This window comes from Drosophila grimshawi, unplaced genomic scaffold (genome assembly GCF_018153295.1).
Source record: "Drosophila grimshawi isolate 15287-2541.00 unplaced genomic scaffold, ASM1815329v1 contig_311, whole genome shotgun sequence".
Taxonomy (NCBI): Eukaryota; Metazoa; Arthropoda; class Insecta; order Diptera; family Drosophilidae; genus Drosophila; species Drosophila grimshawi.
The window spans coordinates 4297622-4324602 of NW_025063098.1; the positions used below are offsets into that span (position 1 = coordinate 4297622).

At 41.2% G+C, this 26981-nt stretch overlaps 8 protein-coding genes across 8 annotated transcripts; 5 read left to right on the forward strand and 3 right to left on the reverse strand.

Moving 5' to 3' along the window:
- Positions 1-49: 49 nt before the first annotated feature.
- Positions 50-1550, forward strand: LOC6563836 (angiopoietin-related protein 7). Its single transcript, XM_032737245.2, has 3 exons — positions 50-86; positions 167-698; positions 770-1550. Exons 1-3 carry the CDS (start codon positions 81-83, stop codon positions 1456-1458), a joined length of 1227 nt encoding a protein of 408 aa, XP_032593136.2. The 5' UTR covers positions 50-80; the 3' UTR covers positions 1459-1550.
- A 458-nt stretch (positions 1551-2008) lies between these two features.
- Positions 2009-12278, forward strand: LOC6563835 (serine/threonine-protein kinase PAK 2). The gene is made up of 2 exons (XM_032737812.2): positions 2009-5105; positions 11682-12278. The coding sequence occupies exon 1, from the start codon at positions 2972-2974 to the stop codon at positions 4700-4702; it is 1731 nt and encodes a 576-aa protein (XP_032593703.1). The 5' UTR covers positions 2009-2971; the 3' UTR covers positions 4703-5105; positions 11682-12278.
- A 2643-nt stretch (positions 12279-14921) lies between these two features.
- On the reverse strand, positions 14922-16509 carry LOC6563834 (methionine synthase reductase). Its single transcript, XM_001990398.3, has 2 exons — positions 16352-16509; positions 14922-16296 (listed from the first exon to the last, which is right to left on the reverse strand). The coding sequence occupies exons 1-2, from the start codon at positions 16475-16477 to the stop codon at positions 15004-15006; spliced, it is 1419 nt and encodes a 472-aa protein (XP_001990434.1). The 5' UTR covers positions 16478-16509; the 3' UTR covers positions 14922-15003.
- Positions 16510-16758: 249 nt separating this feature from the next.
- Positions 16759-17822, forward strand: LOC6563833 (tetratricopeptide repeat protein 1). The gene is made up of 2 exons (XM_001990397.3): positions 16759-17414; positions 17473-17822. Exons 1-2 carry the CDS (start codon positions 16858-16860, stop codon positions 17759-17761), a joined length of 846 nt encoding a protein of 281 aa, XP_001990433.1. The 5' UTR covers positions 16759-16857; the 3' UTR covers positions 17762-17822.
- A 115-nt stretch (positions 17823-17937) lies between these two features.
- LOC6563832 (protein CLEC16A homolog) lies at positions 17938-22693 on the forward strand. The gene is made up of 11 exons (XM_001990396.2): positions 17938-18448; positions 18519-18658; positions 18788-18936; positions 19003-19145; positions 19207-19293; positions 19369-20174; positions 20470-20586; positions 20658-21119; positions 21179-21731; positions 21923-22159; positions 22223-22693. The coding sequence occupies exons 1-11, from the start codon at positions 18243-18245 to the stop codon at positions 22554-22556; spliced, it is 3234 nt and encodes a 1077-aa protein (XP_001990432.1). The 5' UTR covers positions 17938-18242; the 3' UTR covers positions 22557-22693.
- A 157-nt stretch (positions 22694-22850) lies between these two features.
- Positions 22851-23352, forward strand: LOC6563831 (28S ribosomal protein S33, mitochondrial). Its single transcript, XM_001990395.2, has 2 exons — positions 22851-23047; positions 23102-23352. Exons 1-2 carry the CDS (start codon positions 22925-22927, stop codon positions 23321-23323), a joined length of 345 nt encoding a protein of 114 aa, XP_001990431.1. The 5' UTR covers positions 22851-22924; the 3' UTR covers positions 23324-23352.
- LOC6564056 lies at positions 23341-24482 on the reverse strand. Its single transcript, XM_032736946.2, has 4 exons — positions 24346-24482; positions 24115-24282; positions 23845-24053; positions 23341-23753 (listed from the first exon to the last, which is right to left on the reverse strand). Exons 1-4 carry the CDS (start codon positions 24452-24454, stop codon positions 23367-23369), a joined length of 873 nt encoding a protein of 290 aa, XP_032592837.1. The 5' UTR covers positions 24455-24482; the 3' UTR covers positions 23341-23366.
- A 484-nt stretch (positions 24483-24966) lies between these two features.
- On the reverse strand, positions 24967-26657 carry LOC6564055 (protein farnesyltransferase subunit beta). Its single transcript, XM_001990393.2, has 4 exons — positions 26473-26657; positions 26145-26401; positions 25414-26085; positions 24967-25345 (listed from the first exon to the last, which is right to left on the reverse strand). Exons 1-4 carry the CDS (start codon positions 26569-26571, stop codon positions 25126-25128), a joined length of 1248 nt encoding a protein of 415 aa, XP_001990429.1. The 5' UTR covers positions 26572-26657; the 3' UTR covers positions 24967-25125.
- Between the last annotated feature and the right edge of the window lie 324 nt (positions 26658-26981).

Here is a 26981-nt window from a genome sequence, read left to right on the forward strand (position 1 = left end):
CAAATTTCCATTTGCTGTCACCAAATTGCGTCCAACATTTATTTCAGTTCAAGTTGAGACTTTGGCGTGGAAACAACGAGATGCTGGTAAAGATTGCTGATCCTTCCAATGGAAAGGTTCTGCTATTTCCCAACTTTTTCGCTCTCTCTCTCTCTCACACTAACAGCTTTCCATGAGTTTTGTGCTCGCATTGAGCGTCGCACTTTATAGTGACGCGCAGACGTACGCAGGAGCCGAGAAATCAAAGAGCTTAATGTCCACATGGGAGCAGCAGCAGAATCAGCAGAAGCAGCAGCAAAAGCTGACACTGATCAGCCGGGCACAGGATGAACAAAAGCGCAAGCTTTTAAGCATGGATTTTAAGCTCAATCAAGTGCTCAGCAAGCTCATCACACTCACACACGCAAAGCAGGCGCCCTTTGCTGGAAGGCATTCCATGACGCAGTTCGCTGCCAGCTGGAATATGGCCATGGATCGCTTTGAGCGCAACAGCAACAGACTGCTGAATAGAATGCAACAGAATGTTAAGAAATGGCAGCGCGAACATGAGAGGCACGAGCACATTAACAGACTGGAAGAGGTACATGCAATGCTTGCGCTGCTCGTGAAGAGTAGCCAAAGTAGCACTCGGCACAACGAAGATGCCATCAAATTGGATCCAACCAATGATAGCAACTTAACGAAACCATTGGAAATGGGTGAGTAATTGGAGAATGAATACTATTCGTAATACATACTCACCTGGCAGTTGAGTATTGTTTGGCCTAAGCGGCATATTTGCAGCCAGCCTTAGCGGATTGCTCCGAGCTGGATGAGCAGCAGCGTGTGGATGGTGTCTACAAGTTGCTGGAACCCGAATGGAATGAAGTGCATCGTGACTTCCACGAGCGTAGCTGTGCTTTTGCCACCGCCGGCCCCGCCTGGACGATAATACAGCGACGCAGCAGTGTGGGGAATTTCCAGCTGGACAACTTCAATCGCAGCTGGAACGAATATCGCACGGGATTCGGTGATTTTACGAAAGACTTTTGGTTTGGCAACGAATTCATACATCGCATTGTGGATCGCGATGATTACGTGCTGCGCATCGAGCTGCAGTTTCAGAATGGAACGCAATTGTGGACCGAATATGAACTCTTTCGATTGGACAGCGAAAGTTACAATTATCAATTGGTGATTGGCCAACTCAATGGAAATAGCAGCATGTCCGATGCGCTGATCAATCACAATCGCATGGATTTCCGGGCCTACGATCGTAATGGGAATGATGAGTGCTATGGTGGCTGGTGGTTCGATCGCTGCCAGGATGCACAATCCAATTTAAATGCGCACAGCATCATTTGGGGCAACAACGGACACAACGAATATTTAGTGAAAGCATCACGTATGCTCATACGGCCGCGACACTCGGATCCGTTGGATGGCGACGACATTTATGCAGAGGATTCGATCTATTAGCCTTCGATTTGAAAATGTTTAATGTTAAGAGATAAGTTTAGGTATTCCAGCGACGGATTGGAAATACTGCTACAAATAAACGTTACCGCCGATATGCTACTTTGGTATCGCTGCTGAACGCATCCACAGCAGCAGAGTATCGATGCTTTCAAGTAGATTTACATAAACGGCCACACTGCACCTGCATATTTAATTGTTTTGTTCTTTTGTAGCAATATCTAATCAAGTAAATTACGTAATTTGGAATTTAAATTGACATTAGCAATCAAATATATTAAACAATGTAACCATTCTGATTGCAATTAAATATATTTGTTTTAATAACTTACTTTAAAATTTCTAGTATTTACAGTACTTAAAATAAATTTCTTATTTTTAGGCTTATAGTCATGAAAATACAATTACAGCGACCTTCGGCATTGCAGTTAATTTATATTTGCTGTTAAAATAATTAATAAAATTTGCATTTAATATTCTGTTATCAAAGCAAGTATTTTAGGTAGAAAATCGAGGATTTTATCATTTGCCGCCTACGGTCACACAGTCACTTGTTCATGTGCGTGCGAGTGCGATAGCAGTACGGCCGAGTGCAGCGCGACTTGCAGTAAAGCAGGAAAGTTAAAAGAAGTTGTCAATTTACAAAGCAAGCTTCTGCTGCAGCAAATTTACACAAAAAAAAATTTAAAAAGCTTGTGTACTAAACAAAAAATGGCACACATGAATGGTCAAGAACCAAAAACAAATTAAATGCGGCACAAGCAAAATATAAAAAAACAACAGCCCAACAACAACAACAATAGCAAGGGAAAGAACAAGACGCTGCTGTGACGACGGCCACTCCTTTTGTGCCCGTTGTTGTCTCGTTCCAGAAAAGTAATGTGTGCGTGCGTGTGTGTGTAAGTGTTTCGTGCGAGAGTGTTTCGTGTGTGGTGTTGTAATTGAAAAGGAAAAAAAATAGTTGTGATTACTGTATGAAATTAAATAGTAGTAGAAAATTAATTGCATTAAGCAAGCAAGCGGAGAAGTGGGCAATAAAAAGTGAAAATTCTAAAATGGCAAAGTGGATTTCTTCTGCTAGCTGCGCCGTTGTCTGCAAAAGCTCAAGCAAACTTAACTAAAAGCGATAAGCGAACGTACATTAAGGCATAGACACACACATACATAAATATATATATAAATATATATCTACGTGTGCATACGTGCGTGCGTATGTTTTTATGACTCACGGCTGGCCCTGTGAGTGAGTGCTATCAACTCTGAGTGTGAGTGTGAGTGTGAGTGAGAGGCGAAGCGTTACCTACGTCAACAACAACAACAAAACAAAAGCAAGAAGAAGAAGCAGAAGAACAGCAAGCCGCGCTTGAATAGAAATTCCCGTTGTTGAGCGCAACAAATCGCATTTGAAGAAATTTCCAACGTGTGTTTCACGCTGGAAACAAAGAAATAGTATTGAATATTGAGAGTGGAAAGCGCTAGAGCGAGTGCGAGAGAGAGAGAAAGGAACGTGACAAAGATGAGTTTTACCAAGTGGTGGAAGAAGAAGGAGCAAATCTCCGAGATCAGTGGACCAACAAATTTCCAAAGGCATTTCCATGTCTCACGCAACCAAGAGACGGGCGATCTGGAAGGTCTGCCAACGCCATGGGTCCGCCTGATGAACACACAGATTACTCGCGATGAGCAGGACAAGAATCCAGATGCAGCATATCATGCGGTCAAATATTACAATTACTCGATCAAGAAGAAGGAGCAAGAGGTGTTCAAGCCCTTCATCACCGAGGATGTCATACACGAAGAGTCCAAGGAGATCGACAATTATGTCAACTACAAGAACAAACACAAATCGCAGGATGTGGACAAATCATCGGATGACGATGGCAGCGGCAGTTCAACGGCCACCGAGACGAGCAGCAGCAGCGGTTGTGGCAGCTCGGCAGGACACAGCAACAGCAGCAGCCTCAACGATAGTAGTCAACAGTCTGTTATCCCGTTGGATGCTCTCAACGATGTGATCAAAGAGCTGGAATCCAATTTGGGTCGGGAGACACTGAGACCGATTAAGGCGGCGGGGGATGGTGGTCTGGTGCCGCCACCTGTGCCGCCCAAGAAATCGCCACATCAATTGCCGCCGAAGCCACAGATCAAGCCAAAGCCATCGAGCGTTATGCCGAACAAATTCTCACGTGATCTCCGCTCCCTGGATGATGATAATCACAAAACGATCAACACGGACACCATCATCATTAAGGCGGCGCCGGGTGCCGGCAGTCCCGGCCACGATGGTCACGATGCCGATGCGCCCGATGAGGCGATATTGCGTCGCTCCAAGGAGAAGCGTGCTCAGAAAACCGATGCCGAAATCTACGAAGAGCTGCGCGCCATTTGCAACCCAGACGATCCGCGAGAACGTTACAAGACGACGCAGGAGGTGGGCAAAGGTGCATCCGGCATTGTTTTTATCGCCAGCGATAATCAATCGGAATCGCAGGTCGCTGTGAAAACCATCGAGATGAAGAATCAATCGTCCAAGGATCTCATACTCACCGAAATACGTGTGCTCAAGGATTTCAATCACAAGAATCTGGTGAATTTCCTGGACGCATATCTGCTCGAACCGGAGGACCAGCTCTGGGTGATAATGGAGTATATGGACGGTGGCCCACTGACCGATGTCGTCACCGAAACAGTGATGAAGGAACGCCAAATTGCCTGCGTCTGCCGGGAGGTACTCTATGCGATTAGTTTCCTGCATGCCAAGGGCATCATTCATCGGGACATCAAGTCGGACAATGTTCTCCTCGGCATGGATGGATGTGTCAAAGTGACCGACTTTGGTTTCTGTGCCAACATCGAGGGCGATGAGAAGCGCCAGACAATGGTCGGCACACCGTATTGGATGGCACCCGAGGTCGTCACCCGCAAGAAGTACGGCAAAAAGGTGGACATCTGGTCGATTGGCATCATGGCCATCGAAATGATCGACGGACAGCCGCCGTATCTGTATGAGACACCGCTGCGCGCCCTTTATCTGATCGCGGCGAATGGACGGCCCGATATCAAGAGCTGGGACAAGTTGAGCCCCAGTCTGCAGGACTTCCTCGATCGGTGTCTGCAGGTGGAGGTCGATCGTAGGGCGACAGCTGATGAGCTGCTCAAGCATCCGTTCCTTGACGATTGCAGCGAGGTCAAAGCTCTGGTGCCCAACATCAAGGCTGCCAAGAAGGTCCTTCGACGCAATGTATAGTTAATGTCCAATCAACATCATCATCACCATCATCATCGGACGGCCAAAGTCCTCTATGCGTGATGTGATGTGGGACGGATCTAAAAAAACAAAAAACTTCCAATCCATCATCCCATTTCCAACTCCTTTTCCAATAAATTACCCCCCTTTAACCACCCACCCCACCCCTACCCACATTTTGTGTGTATATTGGATTGTATAAATTTGGAACTGGAACAAAATGCTGATTAGTTTTTCATTAGAGTGTATTCGGAACTACAACAACAAGCAACACACCGATCATAACAAATCTTGCAACTGACAACTGTAAATCTTCTATCGATCAGTCGTCTGTTCTGGCTATATGGCTATATATATATATATATATATATATCGCTTCGCCGGCCGATAACATTGTTAATTGGTAAGTACAAGCTAAGTTTTTAGTTATTAGTTATCATTCATGCGATAAAGATTGTAAACCCCACGAGATAAGAAAATCAATTATTAATTCTTCAGTTATTCATTAAATATAAATAATTCAATTTCCCAAATGCACTTAAAACATCAATTATTACCCACAATTATAACTATCTACAATTCATAAAAAAAAAGACTTGAATATTGGTGAATTAAACCAAATAGATATTTATTTACTTAATTTCAACTAAAGTCAGTAGACATAAAAAAAATTTAAAAAGTAAAAAGTAAATGAAATTTCTATTTAAAAAATATATATATTTATAAGATTTATTGCATGAATTGGGGAATACCCATGAAAAAAAGACAATTAGACCAACAAAAAAATAGTTAGTATGAAAAAGAGACCGGAGACATCTTTAAAGTTGAGTTCTTAATTATAGAAAAAGGGGAATAAAGTCTATTTTAATCATTACAGATAGAGAAAGCGGAAAGAATTGACGGCTGGTGAGTCTAGAGGGAAATGAAAATTTATATGGCGCAATAACTCAGGAAAACGAATTTCACCATTTAATAATCGAATTACAAAGATAACACGATTCTTAGTTAGGGAGGGGAAGTCTTTGACATTGCAAAGATTACAAATTTGCATTGATGAACCAGATATTGGGGAAACCACACACATGAGCCATATTCCAGAACTGGACATACAAGAGCAGTGAAAAGAATCTGGGTCGTATAAGGATCAACAACTTCCGTGGACAACCAAGAACTTGAAAGACTTAATTTTAATTATGACTAAATTAAAGTCTTCAGTTAAATCCTAATCAAAAGGAGTAAGGGCAAAAGATACTTTGTGTTTTCTATAAAGTTCAACATTACAAAACTCTTGAAAATTGCGTGATAATGAAATAAGTCGCCAGTTGTTGTTATCAAAGCTGCTTAAGCAGCAAAATAAATAGTCGAAAATTAGTATTTAATTGCTGTTGTCGTCACCACAATCAAAATTGGTCATCATTAACTGGTTTTCAATACAATCTTTTGCATCAGTTAAAAAATACAAAACTAAAAAGAGGTTTGAAGTGAAGGGCAAGAAAAATGGGAGTAAGAGAGCGGGAAGGGAATGGAAGGGAAGAGTTGGCGACACGCTGTACAAAAAATTTAATGAGTTGCCCTAAGCAGTGGCTGTCTTAATACCTGTGAAACAGATAAAACTCGATCAAGGTCGCCTTTAAGCTATATATTTGTTTTACATTCGTATATATACATACATACGTGTTTACATATTTGACAAAACAGACTCAGTTTTATTGCAAGAGTTTGACTCGTCAGCTTTTTTTTTTGTTTTGTCTGATAGTATAACAGCACAACAAAGAGGCTTTTGCAATTGTGGTTGCGTTAATACCACAAAAAAATGAAAATAATATGACATTATGATTATTAATCGATCACATGTGTGTCGCATATGAAAAGAGCATTAATGCTTCGACTTGAGGAATTCTACTAAAGCTAGCTTTAATGCGCTTTGCTGAAAACGCAAGATCCATTGAAAAGTAGCACATAAACACTGGCACACACGCACGCACACACATGTAAATGCAAATGTGTAGCAATAACAACAACAACGACAATTACGTATGAAGAGGCAGAAGCTAACCAACGCCATTAAATACGCTCGTTCGCATTTCCTGTTGGACAGCAAAGAAAAGACTCTGAAATATCGCTTTGTCTGCCAAAAAAAAAAAAAATAAATAATAATAAAAACTCATACATAATAATAAAGAAGAAAAAAAATGGGAAAAAAAAACTTCAATTCACACACTGCGCATAAGCGCAGACAGCAACACCTACACAAATGCTCCGTTTTTCTTCTTTTTTGTCTTATCAAGCAGCACAAAAAGCAAACGCGCAGTTCACATATACACACATACGTATATACATATATCTGCTGTTTTTATCAAATTCCTAGAACTTTTTTTTGTGGCATTTAAAATTGAGACTGATAAGCGCAAAAAATAAAACGCTGCTGCGATCTTTGTCTGGCCCCAAAGCGTACATGTTTATGCGCAGTGTCAGTGTTGCTGTGCAACTACTAATTCTCGTTGTCTCCACTATTGTCTTTCCTTTTTCTTTCCGTTTGTCTGCATTTTTTCTTCACTCACCGCCATCCACTTATTGAATTTAATTGCTTGTGCAGTGGCTTCGGTCGACGCTGACTGCGACCGCTGGCTGGACGACGCGCACAGACGGACGATCTGCTGCTGCTGCGCTATTTTTACGCTCTCACTTACTGTAACTATGCGACAGACACACTCACTCACTCACACGATCTTTTCCTCCTCCTTCTCTTTTTCACTCCTACTCCTACACATACTCAGTTGAGGAGAGTCCGTGCATTTTTCTACCGGATCTTTGGCTGTTTATTTTTTTATTTGTTTATATTAGCGGCAAATACTTTTGCTTTCTGTTTTGCGTTCGCTACTCACAAAAGGGGAAGCAGCAGCAGCTGTATGTGTACTCTGTGTCTGTGTGTATTTGTGTGTGTTTAGTGTCACTTTCTGAACGCCAAGTTGGAAGCTTTGTTGTTTTTGTTTTTGAGCTTTTGTGTGACTGCCAAATGTTTAAGTGACGACGATGACAACAAACAACTGAAACAGCAGCAGCAGCACAATGAATAATCATTTTGCAAATATTTAGCGCAGGAAATCAATATGGGCTTTTAAATTACATGTGCAATACACATGTACATATCTGCACACACACATACGAAGAAGCATACGTACATACGTTTTCCTTGTATGCATCAGTGCTGCCAGTAAAAAAAGCTAACTCATTGGAGAAACAAAGCAAAAAAGCATAATTTAATGCTTCCGATATGCTGATTATTCACATATCAATATCACAAAAAAAAAGATCGAGCGTACGTAGTATAAAGAAATATAAAAACTAAATGTCTAGAAAAAACAAGCTAAAACTTCCGCTGCCCACAATGCTGTCACATTGTCAAAGAAAGCTAAGTTTGACGGCAAAAAAGAGGAATTGTCAGCACTGGAATGCATTTCCAGTTTTCTGCAGTCTTTTTGCCGGCTGCGGCTGCGGCTACTGCTGCTGTTGCTGCAGTTGCTGCAGGGAGTGGCGCTGCTGGGGCCAAAGTACAACTTCAATTCCACGCGTATATGCGTATAAGCCTTGCATATGGCCCTATAAATACATACATGTGTGTGTATCTATGTGCACGTATGTGTGTATGTAAATTCGTACTTTTTTCTGCGAACGACATTGAATGGCAGCCATTCATATGTATGCGTATATATTGCATATATGTATGTAGTTGTAGTTGTAGCTGTATTTGCCTAGACGAAGCACCCGAAAAAAAAGACAAAAGAAAAACAGCAACTAAAATTGAGGAATGACTAAACCCAATCCATTCGTGCGTTCAATTTTCAAACGTCGGGCGGCGCCCGTCTCCCTCCACCCTGCCCGTCTGATAATAAGTTCACCTTGTGCGCCCCGCACAAAAAGGTTTTACGATTTGGTTTTTTTTCCTCATTCTGTTTTGGTTTTGTTTCGTTTATTGAACCATATGAGTAGTCTCATTTTGTTGTTGTTGTTTGTACGAGGAATTGTAGATGATTCATTCACAATGTATTTTCGGGGGGGAACTTCGTGTCGAGAGCTCGTTTTTCATAACAAACATGGCGACCTTCCCACACCCCGCCGCCGTCTCCGCTGTCGTCGGCGCTGCCTAAGCAATCACATTTGTGCGACATTTTGCTTAAGTTTGTATCACGCAAATGGCCCAACTAATGTATAAATGTACTATGTATATATTAATTATCATATTCTGCTGGATTTATAACAACATTATGTATAAGAGATTACACCGGGCATTCTTCATTAATAGCATTGTTTTAGTTTGTTTTTTTGGTGACCTATTCAGTATTCCATTCCACAATTCCACATGCCCTCCACATATGACACAAGCCAACCGAACAAAGTCAATGAGCTTATTTTTTTCTGCATTAATATACAATGTATGTTTTTCCTCTCTCTCTCTCTCACTCTCATTTGAAACTGGGACAGGGCTCTGTTTTTCTTTTTTTTTTTTTAGGCATCTGCTTTGCCGCTCTTTCTGTACTAATTTTCATGAAAAGCTACAGATAATTGCGCCGACATAACTGTGCTTATATACTGTCTGTGAAATATATATGAAGGGGTATATTCAGTTAGATCATTTTGTATAGGTGCCTTGCTAGTTTTCCTGTGGAATATAAGTAAATTTTAAGAAAGTGAATCATTTAAACTCAAGTAAGTACCCGGTTCATTGGATTGCATTTGGAGTGTATGATTTCGATAATTCGATAAAATGTTACATGCAATGGGAAACTCGAAATAAATAATTGTTAGGCGCCAACTTCCGCAATGTTATTTTTGTCAATGGAAAATTGTGTGGAAAATTTGATTTCTGTAGTAGTAGCGAGAAGAGAAGAGCGCATCGAGTCTTATCTGGACAACTATAAATATAACAACACAATGGGAGTCGAGTGGGACACGGTCTCAAATGACGCTGGTGTTTTTTTTTTTTCATTGAAATTTAAGCGTGACTTTAGCGCGGGCGCTTCACATGCCGATAAATGTGAACACACACACACTCACATGTGTACATGCACATATATAAATACATGTGCATACATATGTACACACATACATATATAGACAATTATTGCGCTGATAATTGGCTGTATGTGATGCGTTCCCATCGCTATAATAATAGCAATAACAAAAAAAAAAAAACAATAAGAATAATAATAAACAAGGCAACGTTTCTTTGTGTATTGTATTTTGTATGCCATGCCATACACTCGCTAATAAAACAAACCTGTTGCGCTTAGCGGACCCACAAAAATAATAATAATAATAAATGTTAGGGGAGCAGTGAAGTTGATTATGCAAAAGGCGAACAGAGAAAAGACGAAATTCGCATAGAGAGCAAGTGCCCGAATAACAGTACAACACTGGCCAATTAAACTGCACCGGTCTCCTCTTCTTCTCTGTTTTACCATTGCCATTCGCCATGCCGACAAGTGCAAGTGTTGCTTGTGTGTGTGTGTTTGTTTGTATTTCGATTTCATTTTTTTTTTTCGAACTTAATCAGTAGTCAATATTGTAATCGCATTTATAAACAGCAAAAAAAAAAGAAATCAATTGATAAGACAAGCAAAACGATTATTTGCGGTGCTGAAGTTTGTGTCGCATTTCATAGAAAATTTATGTACACACTTGTCATTTGTTATTGAATGTTTGTATGTATGTGTGTGTTTTCAAATTATGCAACTTTTATCGCAATTTACAAAGGTCACAATGTTAATTGAAATAAAGTTCAAGCGTACAGAGTAAATGTATATGCATATGTATGTGTATGTATACATGCTCTGTTAAAGCACATCTCACTTTATTTACTCTTAATCCGTTCGATAGGCCAGGAGACAGAGAGATAGAGAGAGAGAGAGAGAAAGGGAAAGAGAAAGAGAGAGAGAGTAAATTGTGTTTGTGCAGACAACATTGCAAATATTTACGCTCAGATTAAAAGTTTGGTTTTGAAAGTCTACAAAAACTTTGTGTGGAAATTTCTAGTTGTCGATTTATGCCCTGAAATTCAGCTTGCTAATTTCGGTTTGTTTTCAAAGCAGTTTAAATAAGTTTTGGTTACACCTTTAGTTTCCTGATTAACGGCAGATTGCTTAAAATATCACGTACGCCTCTGCTTTACAGGTATATTCAATGTTCTGATGTGCCCGATAACAGGCAGACTATTTTGCAATAGTATGTGGCATACACAGGAAAAAAAATTACATCTGTATTCTAAACAGCGGCACTTAAAAAAAAAACAAATAATTTGTTTAACAAGCAAACAAAAGCATATCCAAACATTATTCTGGTTGTTTCTGTTGAAATATTCGATTTGTTAATCTCTTTCTCCGTCCACTAATATGTATATATGTATATCTATATGTATATATACAAAACCATTTTTAAGTACTTTTGTTAGCCTGGAAACAGAACAAGAAATGCTGCTGGTCATACGACGAGATAACATTTTTCTGGCACGTGTGCGCTCTATACTATATTGTGATTTTAGAAATGGTTTTATAATGAGTCATAATAAAATAAGTTGCGCAATAAAAAGTAACACTACGATATTCTTACGAATGAAAAAACAAAAGATTAGCTTTGAAATTTTTTCTAATGCTGATTTTGAATATATTGTTTAGTAGTCAGCCTATAAATTAAAGTTAGGTACTGCTCCTGGGATTCTTTTTAAATTATATATACATATATATCTAAGTTTTCATTTTATCATTTGAAGGGAAAAGTAGTAATTTATAGATATCGTTTATTTATTTATAATTTTCATAACTATAAGTGCACAAAAATGTTGCAATATTTTGTTTTGTTTATTTTCTTATTTTCTTAATTTCTTGTTTTTTTTTTCGCAACTGTATATATTATAAGTCTGATTCATAATCGATGTTTGCACAAGTGTAACGGAAATAACAGAAAAGCTCATCTCTTATTTCAGCACAAGGCCAACGTGACAACAACAACAAGGAGCAGAGCATAATGTAGAAATTGTAGGATAACCAGAGTGACGTCACAACAGCAGAGCCCAATAACAGCGACGACAAGTAACAGAAACCAGAAGCAGAGAACCAAAGCAGAAGCCGATTTGAGAAAGTTGCTTTTATGATAACGTTTGTTTTGGTGTTGATTAGACGGGCGATGATTTGCTCGACTTGTTTGCCAACCATTTTTATTTAGCCTGAGACATACGATATACATACATGCATACAATTACATCCATTAATAATATATATATATATACATATATATATATAGTATAAGTATATATGACTGGCTGATTGTGCCCTGAGTGTATATCCAAGTGGTATATGCAATACGATTACGATTACGATTATAATTACACTTACGATATCTATCGATAAACATACAATAGTTTAATTATGTTTCAACGAACGTGTGTTGTGTTGTGCACACACACACACGCACACACAAAATACATGCATATATATGGTATAATTATTGTATTTGTTAAGAGACGAGACTAGATGATGATAAATGTTTACATAGTATATAAATATACATAAATGTGATTTAAGCGATTTTATCAAAGCTGCATTATGCAATTCAACATAAAATTCGTCTGTAGTCTCTAAGTGCGAAAGAGCAAAACGATAAAAACAGAAACTAAGCATGCAATACTTGTTGTAAATTACCAAAAAAAAAAAAACAAACAAAAAATTAATTGAGCAAAAGGAGTTAAATGTAACAAGTAGAAATGAGAGATGAGTGTATCAAGTGCCATTAGGACTAACTAGCAGCAGTGAGAAGGAAACAGCAGCAAATCGACAACAATTCGACAACAAATCGACAACAAATCGACAACCAATCAAGAAGCAAAATACTAACAACAAATTCCCTAGTTAAATAGTTACTTAATACAAATCTTACAAATTATCAGCATTAACTAAAAACAAACAACGTATTACAGATCAACAAATATTCCCACATACAAATTGAAAATGTTGACGTGGTTCTATATTCCATTTAAATTAGTACAAACATAAGATTAAAGCTACAAAAGAAAATGCATAATAATCCATAGAGTACAGTTGACGATACTGAAATTTTGCTAAGCATAAACGAATTGAATGCCATAAAACTAAGCGCACAAACTATAAATGCTAATTGAACAAAATACATGCGCATAACGGTAATGTGTGTGTCAAAAATAATTGATTGATAATTCTTAATAGAGTGTTATACACCTGTATAACACACACACACACACACTCACATGCACATAACTAAATTGTAGTTCCCATGGAAATTGTTCGCGCAGATGCCAAATACGAATAGCAGTGAAGTAGAATGGAATAGGAGACGATAAAGTGAAAGGAATAAATGAGAGAGAGAAAAACAAAACAAGAAAAAAATTGTAATTCCAAATATGTATGTGTATACCTTAGCCGAAATAGTCGTCGAGTTTACGTTTTGGCCTCTTTGTTTTTCATTCAATTTAGTTGAAATATTTGAATACTCTTTCCAAAAATTGATCGAACTGTCAGTTTAGAAAAAATATATAGAAATGTGTAACGTTGCGCTGGAAAGAGTATGCATATCTTCGGTGTGCCGAATGTGCTTAGTTTACTTAAAATATACACAAATAAGCAATTTTTTGTTTATAATACACCCAGTAGCTTTGTAGTGAGCGGTTCTTATTCAAACTCGTTTACACTTAACAACCTACACACACACACAAGGACCGGCATAGATTTCAGAACAACGACTGCTGCTGAAGAACGGTCATAGTTAAATTTTTTTAAAAAGTCCTTTTTTAACCCAATTAACTGTAAATGCAATGCAAGGGTGTCAAACTAATGATACAATTTTAAATTTAAATATTTACATTTTTTCTTTGTAGTAGAGATGTAGATGAGTTTCAAGCCGATAATTATTATTATTTCGTTAATCTTGCCTTGCATTTGCAGTGTGTTCTAAATTTTATCTATAAAGGAAAAAAGAAGAAGAAAAAAACAAAACAAAATACTTTCAGTAAATAAGTACGTAATGCATTTTTGCATAATTTAGAGCTTAAAGAGAAGTTAGAGCATTATTTGATTAGATCGCTTATTGGACAGTGTATTATTAGGCAGGGCAACGAACGCAAAGTATTTTGGATATATTGAATATAGAAGAGTATTCTGAGCCAAGTTGGCAGTTAACGGAGACATACCCGAACATACATAATCCCAAGCGCATTTAAACGATTTAAGAAACAAATATAATAGATGATTATGATAAATAAGACGGCAATGATAACAATTAAACGAAACGAAACTTAAGTCTTTAAAATGGTAGCATAAATTTTTTATACGCAATTTTTATTGCAATTGTAAAAAAAAAGAAAAACAAAATGAACTATGAGAAAACTGTATGTCATCCAAGAAATTTTGATAAATCCTTAATCCGTTGTATTCGTAACTTATAAAAACAAGCAAAGATATATACACACATGCATCCATATATATATATCTATATATATACATAATATAGATACAAACACAATTGGCGCTATTTCAATTAAATGTAGTTTAAATACATATTATGCATATTACTTACGCCAATAATATTAATATTAATAATAATAATAATAAGTACATCCAAAAACTTACTGCAAAACGGAACTTAACGAAAAATGTGTTTTATCCAATGGTTAGAGTCGTTTTTTTTCCTTTCACGCATAGTCCGCTTTCGTTTTGCACAGTGTAAAATTCCATGCAATAAGATTTCATACTTTTTTTTTGTTGCACTCGCTTGCATACCTAAGTCGTAAACATATATTACACATTTTAATTGTAATGATTATAATAATTTTTTGCAATTTATGATAAAACAAAAAACAAAACAATTATATATATATATATATATTTTAAACAAATAACAGCTGATGCGAGCTGTGAGAGAAGATTATGCATATATTTAGTTATAAATAAATAGACACTGCACACATTTTAACCAAACGGTTATTTACAATTTTATACGCACAATTGTATGTATTATTTTAGTTTGCACTGTAATTTTTATTTTGTGTTGTTAAATATATCGTTATTTACTTATTCGACCAAATCACTCTTTCAATTCAGTTGTTGTTGAATCATCAGTCAGTGATATAATTAATGGGGATTCCCATTAGAAATAGCTGATTTCGAATTATCTTGCAAAAGATAAATGCGCACAATTTGTCCAAGCACCAGCTAATTATTTATATTTATTTAAAAAGCAAAGATTCATTTCAAATGACAGAATTATTGAATGTTGTATTAAAGCCAGAGATCTTCGCGATATTTGCCCTGCGTCCGCAGCTCCTTGAGCCGCTGCACTGCCTCCATCTCGTCCAGATGTAAGGCGAGCTGCAGGCAGCGACGCAGGCCTTCCTCAATGGATTTGGATATCTTGGCACCATCGGCGCAGACATACAAAATCGTTGATGGTTGCAGGAGCAGTTCGACAAGCTGTTCAGCATCCTCTTCGAGCAGTTGTTGCACATATTTCGGCTCCTCCGGCGTCGAGCTACGCGAATAGCAGAGTCTTAAGCGCTGTAGGATCGAGGATGCTTGCCAGTCGAGCAGCTGCTGCTGCTTGAGCATCGCTTGCGGCGTCTTGGCGCCCACATATAACCAGGTTTCACCTGTGGCCAGCTGCTGACGTTGCTTGTGCGCCAGAAAGCCAAGAAATGGAGCCAATCCGGTGCCCACAGCTATCAGTATTTGATTGCCAGTCAGCTCCTGATCTGTATAGCGGAATGCGTTCTGTATGCGTGGATAAAGGAAGAGCTTAACTGGCTGCTGCAGTTGCTCCTCATGCTGTTTAATCTTGGCTTCCAACATGGCGGTGGTGACGCCTGCTTTGTGTGTGCGTATTGAGTAAATGATGCGCAGCATCTGCTTGGAGCACTCCAAGGGACTGTTCGATATTGAATATGGGCGTGGCAACAGGCGAGGCAAGTGCTCGACAAGCAGAGCCAGCGTTGGCTGGCAACTGGCGCACAACTCCAGCAAATCCAGCATACACAATCCTCGCTCCAAGATGAGTGTTTGATAGTGGTTGGTGCCCTGCTTGGAGGAGAGACTGGCGAGAAAAGCACGCTCCTTTGAGTCGCTGGTGCAGCGCGCCAAGGCGCTTAGGAACTGTTTCTGTAGCACTGAATGCAGCGACAGGCAATCTGTCAAGATCTCCCGCGGAGTTTTAGCTGATGTCGTTGGCAGATGAGCGGGCACTTTGGCGCTCTTCTTGGCGCAGTTCAGCGCGAGTCTCACTAGACAGTAGCTGTCCGCCTGCTGCACTATGTCCAGGCGGTGTAACAATTGCGCCACAACATGAGGATCATTGCTGGGCAGTATGGCCACAGTGTCTCCGGGTTCATAGTCAAACTCGCCCAGACTTGAAATATTTAGCGATAGTTCCACAACACGTTTCGTCTCCGTTGCAGCATCGGCGACCACCAGCTCCTTGGCATCTTGTATGTAGACTGCTGTGGGGGCGTAGCCGGCACGTGCAAATGGAAATTTTAAGTTGTCGCCACAATTCAGCTGACCACATTTTTCAGAGAGAGCCTGCAACATGGTTGAGTAAGGAGTAAGACCAGTAAAGACCAATTAATAGACTTACCTGGTCGGTGGTTGAGAAGACCACTTCGAGATTGCTTTCCAATGGCTTGGCAGGCACATATTCAGTCAGTATATATGCGGAAATATCCACAACAAGTGGATTATCCGAGTGCTCAACTCCAACCATGTTGTTGTTTACGCAGTGTGACCGAAGTTTGCAAGTGCAAAAATAATATGCTATTCAAGATAAGAATAATAATGAGAAAAGATTTAAGGGAGTAATTAATTAATGTTATATATATATGTGCCACACAAAAAAAAAAAAAAAATCACGTTTCATTGTATTTAAATGCAGATATGTGCCACAAAAAATATCGTTTCATTGTATTTAAATATGCCCACCTCTAGTTGAGTGTTGCTGCATTTAATATGAGCAACAATCAGCTCCGTCCACCAGTGTGCCCACATTACGCGAACTATAAATAAATCTGCAGACGCACAATAGAACAAATCATTGCAAACGAAATTTCGAGTACAAATTGTGATTGGGAACAAGGCGAGAACAATATGGCAGAGAAGGCGGGCAGTGAGGACGACTTCCAGGATGCGCTCAGTGAGCCCGTATCGCCCATACACAAAGTCACAACAAAATCAACAGAGCAGGATAAATTGATAGACGAAATAATAGAAAAGAATACCAACCTACGACTCGAGGATGACAATGATGATGAGAAGGAGAAAGCGACGGGTGCGCCGGGTGGCAACGATGGAGCGGACGATGATAATCAAAAAGAAGCGCTGCAGCCCGACGGAGAGCTGAGCATGGAGGAGTTGTTGCTGCGGGAAAAAGATATGAGCACTGAGCAATTGGCTGCCAACAAAGAGCAGGCGGACAAATTGAAACTGGAAGGCAACGAACTCTTCAAGAACGATGAGCCTGCACGTGCCGTGGAGATTTACACAGAAGCTCTCAACATTTGTCCATCCAGCAACAGCAAGGAGCGTGCTGTGCTCTTTGGCAATCGAGCAGCGGCCAAAATGAAACTGGAGGCCAACAAATCGGCCATTGACGACTGCACCAAAGCCATCGACCTGTATCCGGAATATGTGCGAGCGTTATTAAGGTTGAGAATTCTAAATAGCTTGATCAAATTAAGTATTAATGAGAAAATCTTTTAATAGACGCGCCAAACTCTACGAGCAGGATGACAGACCGGACGAGGCTCTGGCGGATTATAAGCGCGTCAACGAAATCGATCCGGGTCAGCGTGAGGCGCGAGAGGCTCAAGCTCGCCTGCCCGCCGTAATCAATGCGCGCAACGAGAAGCTGAAGGCGGATATGTTGAATGGGCTGAAGGGATTGGGGGATATGATTTTGAAACCGTTTGGTTTGTCCACTGCCAATTTTCAAATGCAACAGGATCCCAATTCCGGCTCGTATTCCATTAATTTTAATCAGAATAATAGTTAATATCAATTACTGTCATGTTTGTTGAAATTCTGAGAATAAAGTTCAAAACATGTAAAATGCATGTGGAAATTGTTGCCGCTCAGCTGGGTTGCCAGTGTGTACATGCATCTATTTTTTTTTTTTTAACAGCAGTGTGACCGACCACGCGTTCGATAAACAGCTGATTTTGACGCCTGCTGTTGTCGCTCCAAAAACGCAAGAAGCAGATTCATTTACTGAAAATTGAAAATATTTTTTTTCGTTAAAAAAATTACAAAATTGATTTCGTTTCGCTTGGAAGCACGCTAATTATTGTGCGCCATTCGCGACTAGCAGTATTGCAGTTGCAATTTGCAGATCGCTCTAGTGCCAAATGACCTATTTGCAAAGTCTTTTGTGCTTCTTTTTATGACGCTGTAAATAACAATTGGCAGACAAATGCTATAATATAATTTAGCATTGAGTGCATCCAGTTGAAGTTGCGTGTGTTGTGTGTATAACAATGTTTCGCAGTCGTAGCTGGTTCGGTGGCCCTTGGGGTGGCCGCCCCAAGAATCGGTTGTCATTGGAGCACCTAAAGTACCTGTACAGCATTTTGGAGAAGAACACAACCGTCTCGGAAAGCAATCGCGGTCTACTTGTTGAATCCTTGCGCTGCATTGCCGAAATTCTCATCTGGGGCGATCAACATGACACGTTGGTCTTTGAGTGAGTTTGTGGCGTATTTGCGGGATTTTCATTGTGATATAATTGCTTTGCATTCGCTTTCGCTTTTCAGTTTCTTTTTGGAGAAGAATATGTTGGCGTACTTTCTCCACATAATGCGCCAGAAGAGCGGCGGCTCCAGCTACGTTTGCGTCCAACTGCTGCAGACCCTCAACATTCTCTTTGAGAACATCCGGAAAGAGACTTCATTGTGTACGTCAACAATTACTCTGCGCATTCATATATAATATATAGCTTAAATTATCATATTGCTCAGTTGTGTGTAATTAATAATATCGATTAGCCAGTTGCTAATTTAATCTTAATTTTGTTTGCTTGCAGATTATTTGCTGAGTAATAACCATGTGAATTCCATAATGGTGCACAAGTTTGACTTCTCCGACGAGGATGTCATGGGCTATTACATACTCTTCCTAAAGACGCTAAGCCTCAAGTTGAATCCACACACTATACACTTTTTCTATAACGAGGTGGGCTTTATTCTGGGCGTAATTAAATATAATATTTTAATGAATCTGTTGTCTTCTCATATTTAGCACACGAATGACTTTCCACTCTATACGGAGGCCATTAAGTTCTTCAACCATCCGGAATCGATGGTGCGCATAGCTGTGCGTACAATCTCTCTGAATGTCTACAAGGTGCAAAATGCGAGCATGTTGCGTTTTATTAGAGACAAGTAAGCGGATAAAAACCCTACAAAAGAAACAATGTATTTAAATGTATTTATAATCCTGCAGAACGGCGGCGCCTTATTTCAGCAACTTGGTCTGGTTCATTGGCAAGCACATATTGGAGCTGGACACTTGCGTGCGCACAGATATTGAGTGAGTAGATGCAACGGGATTCAAAAGTGATCCCTTACTTTTATTATAACTAATACTTTTCTCTTCTTCCTGCAGCCACCAATCGAATCAGAAGCTTTCGAATTTGGTTGCCGAGCATCTCGATCACTTGCACTACTTGAGTGACATCCTGCTGCTGGACATTACGGATCTGAATGCCGTGCTCACCGAACATTTGCTGCACAAGCTTTTCGTACCTTTGTATATATTTTCATTGACGCCGGCGCCACCGCCACCATCGCTGGCAGTGGTTACCCAAAATCTGGCGGCTGTGCTGAATCGCAATGTGAACATCGACATACAGGAGATGCATAATCCGCGTGTCAGCTCAATTGTGGCGCTCTATCTGTTGTCTCTGGTATTTCTGGTTATCACACATGCGCCGCTCGTGCATGCCTTGGCCTGGGTCATAATGAATGGCGATCACAGCGTGTTCAAAGAGGGCGCTGCCGAGATACTCAACTCGTATGTGGAGCATCGAAAGGTGGTCGTGCCTGGCTTTGGGGAGCCACACGAGAGTCTCGAGCAGACACTGGACACGGTCGTTGGACATGGCACCGCAAGCTCCAGCGCAGATGCGGTCAGCGAGGATAGCGGCGTTGAATCAACGCCAGCAACAGCATCATCGCCCACAAGCAGACAGAACATTGAAACTGTGGCTGAGGCTGCAGCCAACCGGCTGCGCAACATAACCGACGAGGAGAAACAGCGGCTGCAGCAGTCGACTTCAACGCCGGCATTTGCTGAGCCGCAGCTGGCCAAGCCGTTTCTGGACACCGTGCTGCAGTCACTCGACTGCACAGAAAATGACTATCTGGCGCTGTTGTCCCTCTGCCTCATCTACGCCATGTCCCACAATCGAGGTGAGTTCGTCGGTGCTCGAATTTTTGGTGATACAGCTACGCATCCACACCAGCTGCTCGGCTCTCGGCTAAAACTCTGTATTTCTCTCATCTCTCTCTCTCTCTCCGCTCATTTCCATGCTTTTTGTGTGTGGTGTTAACAAATAATAATACTAATAATAATAATAATATGCTTAACAACATTATGGCACCCTGTACCAGATGGTATGTAACTTGTTTCATTACCCATATTATTATATTTTGAGTTGTGCAACTTTGTTATTAACGAAATTCTTCGATCGATATCTATTCACAGGCATGAAGAGCGAGTGGTTCGAACAGGTGCTCTCCAAGTCGATGCGTGGCTCCTTCAGCTACAAGACATCGCTAATTGAGCATTTGCTCAACATTATCACCCAATCCAGTCAACCATGTGAGTAGAAGAAGTCTTCTATTACCTACAGACTTAGTTTATTAATTGTAATCCTCTCAATCCGTGTGCAGCGTGTCGCATACGTTTGATCACCGTTGAGATTGCCTTGGAGCTGCTGTTGACCTTCACCAAGCCTACGGCGGATGAGACACATTGCATAACCCCAGCGCAGCAGGGATTGCTCTTCAGTGCACGCAATCAGTCGATGGTTGTGTTGCGTAACTTCTACAAATCGGAGGATATATTCCTCGATCTGTTCGAGGATGAGTACAATGAGATGCACAAAACCGAGCTGAGAGTGGAGTTTCTGTGCAATGACTCGACAATTCTGTTGCCGCCCACGGGCACTCCACTCACCCGCATCGATTTCACCCGTCGTCTGCCCTGCGGCGAAGTGGAGAAGGCTCGTCGAGCCATACGCGTCTACTTCTTGTTGCGTCGCACGTGCCAAAAGTTTTTGAACGAGAAGGAATCGCTTCTGCCGTTGACGAATGTCGTCAATCTGGTACAGGTGGAGAATGTGCTCGATCTGAGTGAGTTGTGTGTTTGAAATTGCAGTTTTTCATTTGCTTAAATGATGCATCTTTTGTAGACAACAGCGATTTGATTGCCTGTACGGTTGTGTCCAAGGAGAATGCCAAGCAGCGGCGATTTCTTGTCATCGATGCCCTGCAGCTGATACTCGTGGAGCCCGATGCCAAACTGTTGGGTTGGGGCGTTGCCAAATTTGTCGGATTTTTGCAAGACGTTGAGGTGCAGGGCGATAAGGATGATTCACGCTGCCTGCACATCACCGTCCATCGCGTCGGCGTCACCCACAATCGGACGCCGTTACTCTCGGCCAAATTTCTGTTCGACGATCACATTCGCTGCATGGCGGCCAAGCAGCGGCTGACGAAGGGACGGAGCAAGGCGCGCCAGAAGAAAATGTATCAGATCGCCCAGCTTATTGAGCTGCCCGGCCAGTTGGATTCGCCACTGTATCCGGTGGCCGGCACCTCATCGCATCCAGCCAATGTCCGACTGGTTCAAAAGGGCGTCAGTCTATCGGCGAATCGGGTGCCCGGCTTTGCAGCCGTACTCCGCAGCAATAATACCGCCGGCGTCAGTCGTACTCAGATGGCGCAAAATCGATCGCTCGAAGGGTAAATTGTCAATGCATCGTACATAGTATTATCAATATAGTGTCTTATTATATGGTGTGTTCCTCGGAAATTATAATTAAAGGTACAATTACAAATTATAATCAGAAACTCAGAAACCAAAGTGTTCTAATTTTCGAGCGACCACAATATTTAATATTAGTGCAAGACTAACAAAACTAACATTATTTTAGCATACGAAATGAGAGCGGTAGCCGCTCACGTCGTCGCAGTCCTCATGCCCCAGGCTCCTCTACTTCACCATCGTCTCTGAGGCCAAACAGTGCTGCACTGGATCGGGATCGGGATCGCGATCGTTCGCCAAGTGTGAGCGGTGTCAGCCACAGCTCTTCGCAGTCCAGAGAACACTCACAGGCGCGCAGTTCTGGGAATCGATCCCGTGAAAGCAGTCCACGTATGCCAAGACCTCGGTGCGAATAGCTTGTCAATCTTCAATTATCAATTATAACATGACTAACTGCTTCTTCTGATAGGTCGGAGGAAATCCCTTTAGAGGACTTCCCACACTCACGCAATAACAGTCCTCACTCGCGCAGCAATGCGGGTAATCCCTCACCATCCTCACGTTCGCAGACGCCCTCTTCTCGGACGCTGCACCTTGATCAGTTATCGGTGCACAGTGGTTCGCCGCGGGAACCGTCCTTAATCGGCACTAATGCCATTTTGAGCCAATTGAATGGTGGTGTGACCATAGCTAGAGAAGTGCTGCCGGTCCAGAGCTCGGAGGAGACTTCATTCATAGGCAATGATGTTGATGGAGCTGCGGAAAGCAGACGCAAAGGTCGCGGCACCATTGAAACGGTTTAACTTTAATTAAAACAAAAAGTTAAGTATTGCTATGATGTTGTCACCTGTACGGGAGAATTGAATTGTCGCTACAATTTTGTTATTCCAACTAATGTTATTTTTAGTTTTCATTAACAAATAATAGTTGATTTGATGTATTTCAACCGTGTTCAAATAAATGCAAGGGAATAGAAAAATATTCGTAAAAGAACTCGTTATTTTTCAATTAACAGCTGTTAACAGAAATTATCGACTTGCAAAATAATCGATTGTGGTCGATATATAGTCTTATCGCTGCACAGCTTCTTCTTGTTGTGTGTTGTCGGCGGAATGACATAACCCTAACTTTTGTGGAAATATTCGAAATAAAACACTTGAGCTGACTTAAAATGTCCTCGTACAAATATAGTGAGCTTATTAAGCTCGGCACACAGTACGCGAGCCGCATGAATTATCTATCGAATCGCATATTTGGCGAAGTGGCGCGCACAACAAACGACAAATCCATGAAGGTTGCACATAGAAATATTCATCAATAAAATATACCAATAATGATATTCTTTTAGGTAGTTCGCATGTTCGCCGAGGAGCCCATACAGAAGCGCGACTATGTGGTCAACTGGTATCCACGGCATGTGGAAACGCATCTGCTGATGAAGAATCTGCGCGAATATGGACTCTTCCGTGATGAGCATCAGGACTTCAAGGAGGAAATGAAACGCTTGCGCAAGCTGCGTGGCAAGGCGCCGCCCAAAAAGGGCGAGGGCAAACGTGCCTCCAAGAAATAGATGTAATAAAAAAAATATGCTAAACATTATATATATGAATTTATTAACTCTCTTTGCGCGTTAACAATTTGGCATTGCCCGCAAAGACGACATCGTCGTGCTGTCGGCACTCATACTCCACAGTGGATATTTTGCGTGCCTGGAGTAGACGCACCGTCACCACGGTGTCCGTCTCAATGCGACAGGGTTTGAGGAATTTGAAGTTCTGCTCCAGCACCACGGTGCCTGGTCCTGGCAATTTGGTGCCTATAATGCCAGCCACAACTGCATTTAATAGGGCACCATGAACACGACGCTCATCGATTGGTATATCCGTGCTGTGTATGTAGTTGTAGTCTCCGGTGAATTGCGCGAATGTCTCAAGATCGTGCTGTGTGAAGCGTTTTATCACCTGCACCTGCTGCACTCTCGCTCGAGCTTGGCTGCATAGCTGGCGACGCAGCTGGAGGAGGAGCATTGCCTAGCTCTGTGATTTCGGTGCGACTGCCGTAATCCTCGAGAAATACGTGACACAGTTGAACAACGCGTTCGTCGTTCGATTGTTGTCGCCAGTGCTGCACACGTTTGAGTAATGGAGGCGTCACCAGCAACTCCTTGTTGCCCAATCCGCTGCTCGGCAATTGATAGTGGAGCGCCAGGCTGTGCAGCACAATTTCAGAGTGTTCACTGCGCAGCAGCACTTCCCGGATTATGGCTATATTTTCTATAATGAATTTGGCGGCGTTTTTGTCTGCAATTTCACAGAAAGTTACAACAAATCGGAAGAACTGTAGCACATCTTGCAAACTGACCCAAGCAAAAATTACACAACGCTGCAATCGAATGCAATTGAAGATTTGGATTCTGTGTGTCTAACGAAGCCACAAACACGTCCAACGCATCTGCCTCGTGTAAATGGGCCCAGTTGATGGGATCGTAGGCGAAATTGGCTAAATTAGCAGTAACCTGTTCGAGTGCCTCTGCAATAGATATTTCAATATCATTAATAGAATAGTGCCGGCGTTGGTGCTTTAAATGCTAACCAACGTTTGTGGATGTGTAATATTCATCCACCAAGTGGGCAATATATTCCCGGCGATCAATGCCCTCCGCTGGTGTCTTGCGTTTTAAATGCCGATGACTGGAAAACATGTAGTTTCAATGTGAAGCTGCAGCTACCAAAGCAACAAGTGAATTTAAAATACAAATCTTCAGTTGGCAGTCGCCTGTGAACGTAGCCATTCACCCCGTCTCCAGTCACTGTTAACTTGACTCCATATTTAACAGAACTGCTGAGATAATAACAGTTGTGCAAACATTTTTTTAAAAATATTGAATGTGATTTTAGTTTGAATATGACAAATTTTAGCTATTAATTTGCAATCAAGAAGTGTTGTGCATACGTGCTATAAATATTTATATATATATTTTTTAATTTAAACTCAATAGGAAATTTTATTTTTAATTTAACTTAATATATTTTTTACTTTTTGTATTATTTTGTGTCGACTGTCTTTAGTTGATAGTAAATTAAATAAATAAAAGTGTACATATTTGTTGGTAGGATGAATTTCTTTAGTGAATACTTTTAACAGCATTTAACCTGTTCTACTACAAATTCGCTTGAAAATACCCTTTTCACATTTAAAAGAGCCGCTAACCCATTAACATTCAATAAGCGAACTTTTGTATAATTTTCGAAAATAATTCAGTTGCATTAAGAAAATTTAGTATTGTGTACAAGTACAAGTTACAAATATTTGATTGCCCACTTTATCTCTCTTCGTTTATTTAAGTATGTACATCGTTCAGCACTGCGTTCTTCAGGTACTTTCGTTGTAAGCCGAATCTTTTGCGTTGGAATTATTTGAGAAATATCTGAGGGCATCAGCCACTGAGTTCGGTGGTATATTAAAGAGCGGATGGGTGGGCAAAAGACTGTTCACAGGGTCACCAAGCACCTGGGGCTGATGGGCGCATTCCGAGTGCTGTGCAATCGAAACTCCACTCAGCGTATAGCAAGTGTGATAAAGATCTTGTGGCCTGAAATCGAAGTAGTTTTTAAGACTGGAAATAGTTGTGAGTGGGATTTTGGGGGGCCATCCACTTACTTGCCGGGCTTATCGATGAGGCCGCCGTTTGGCTTCTGGCAACAGAGCAAAATGTATTCCTGCATCGCTCCAACATCGAACAGCGTCTGATCCATGTCCCTGGATGAACCGATCAGCGTGGCCTGCGTGATGGGAATGGTGGCGCCAACCCAAAACGAGTAGCAGCCGTCAACCAGCTTATTGGTGCGTCCCTGGAAGCCACCCTCGTAGCTCATCTGGCGGCGCAGTGTCCACTGGAGCAACGCCTTCTTGTCGCACTTGTCAGCCTCGTTCAGCAGCGCCAGGCTGGCGATGCCACAAAACGTGTAGCCACCGTGCGCCTCCAAGTCGGGCGCGCCACCAAAACCACCTTCGTATGTCTGACAGCTGGCAATCCAATCCGCCGTGCCGCGGAATAATTCGCTTAAGATCGATTCGGGCATGTTGGTTAGCTTGGCGCAGGAGATGGCACAATAGGTGCCACGCACATCTATCTCACCGTCCACGTGCAGGCGAAAGGAGCCGTCAACATCGCGCACACTGAACAGAAACCTCACAAGTGACTCCCGGTCGATGGCACGATATGCGCTCTCGGTGCCAATGATGCACAGACTGTTGACGGCCGCATAGGTTGGCGCCAGGTGAGCATATTGTCCGGGTCCGCCACCAAACCCACCCGTGGGTGCCCGACATCTATGAAAAAAGAATACGTATATTAGGTGATATCAATAAGGGAATAATTGGAGACGCACTTGATGAGAAATTGAACGATGTCCTCGAGATACTTGTCGTCGTAGTTGTAGCCGAGCAGTTTCGACGACTGCAGTATCCAATAGATGCACCAGGGACGACTGCTGTCCAGACACTCATAGTTCCACGGCAGTTTGTGCAGCATAATTTCCAAATACTGCAGATGCTGTGTGCGATTTAGCTGGGATGCACCCGGATTTGTAAATTGTACATGGTTGAAGCGATCGTAGCATTTCTCCACAGACTCTTCAGTTTTTCGCTGCAAAGTTTTTATTATTTTTTGTTTTTGTTATCTACGTTTTTGTGGTTGTCAGCGTGCCAATTACTCACCTGTTCTCTGGATGTGATTGTGGAGTGCTTTTCGTCGTCGAATTTAAAGTGTTTTAGGTCCTCAAAATTGCGGAACAGTAGCTCGTCCAGCGACAACATTATTTTGGTAACCAAATTTAAATGTAGAATTAATTTCAATTAAAGTTGTGCCCCTATCGAACCGTTCGTGATATGTTTGCCCCAACGACTCACTGAACTGTTCAAATGAACCTGCTTGTCGTTCAACTGGTTCGTTTGACAAAATAAACAATATCAGATGTTTTCTTGCTTACAGTCGCTTAACATTCGGCCAAATTGTTAACTGCCCGAAATAACAATTGATTGTCAAATGACGTACGAATAACAAATAATAAGAAAACAATTACATTGGCAAGCCGCTTTATTCCAAAAATATGGTGATGGGGGCTTAACAGAGCACTTAATAGCTATCGATTATTAATAATAAAAGCACGAGCGATACCAAATATCGAAAGACAAAGATTAACGGCAGTAAATGCATCACCAACGTA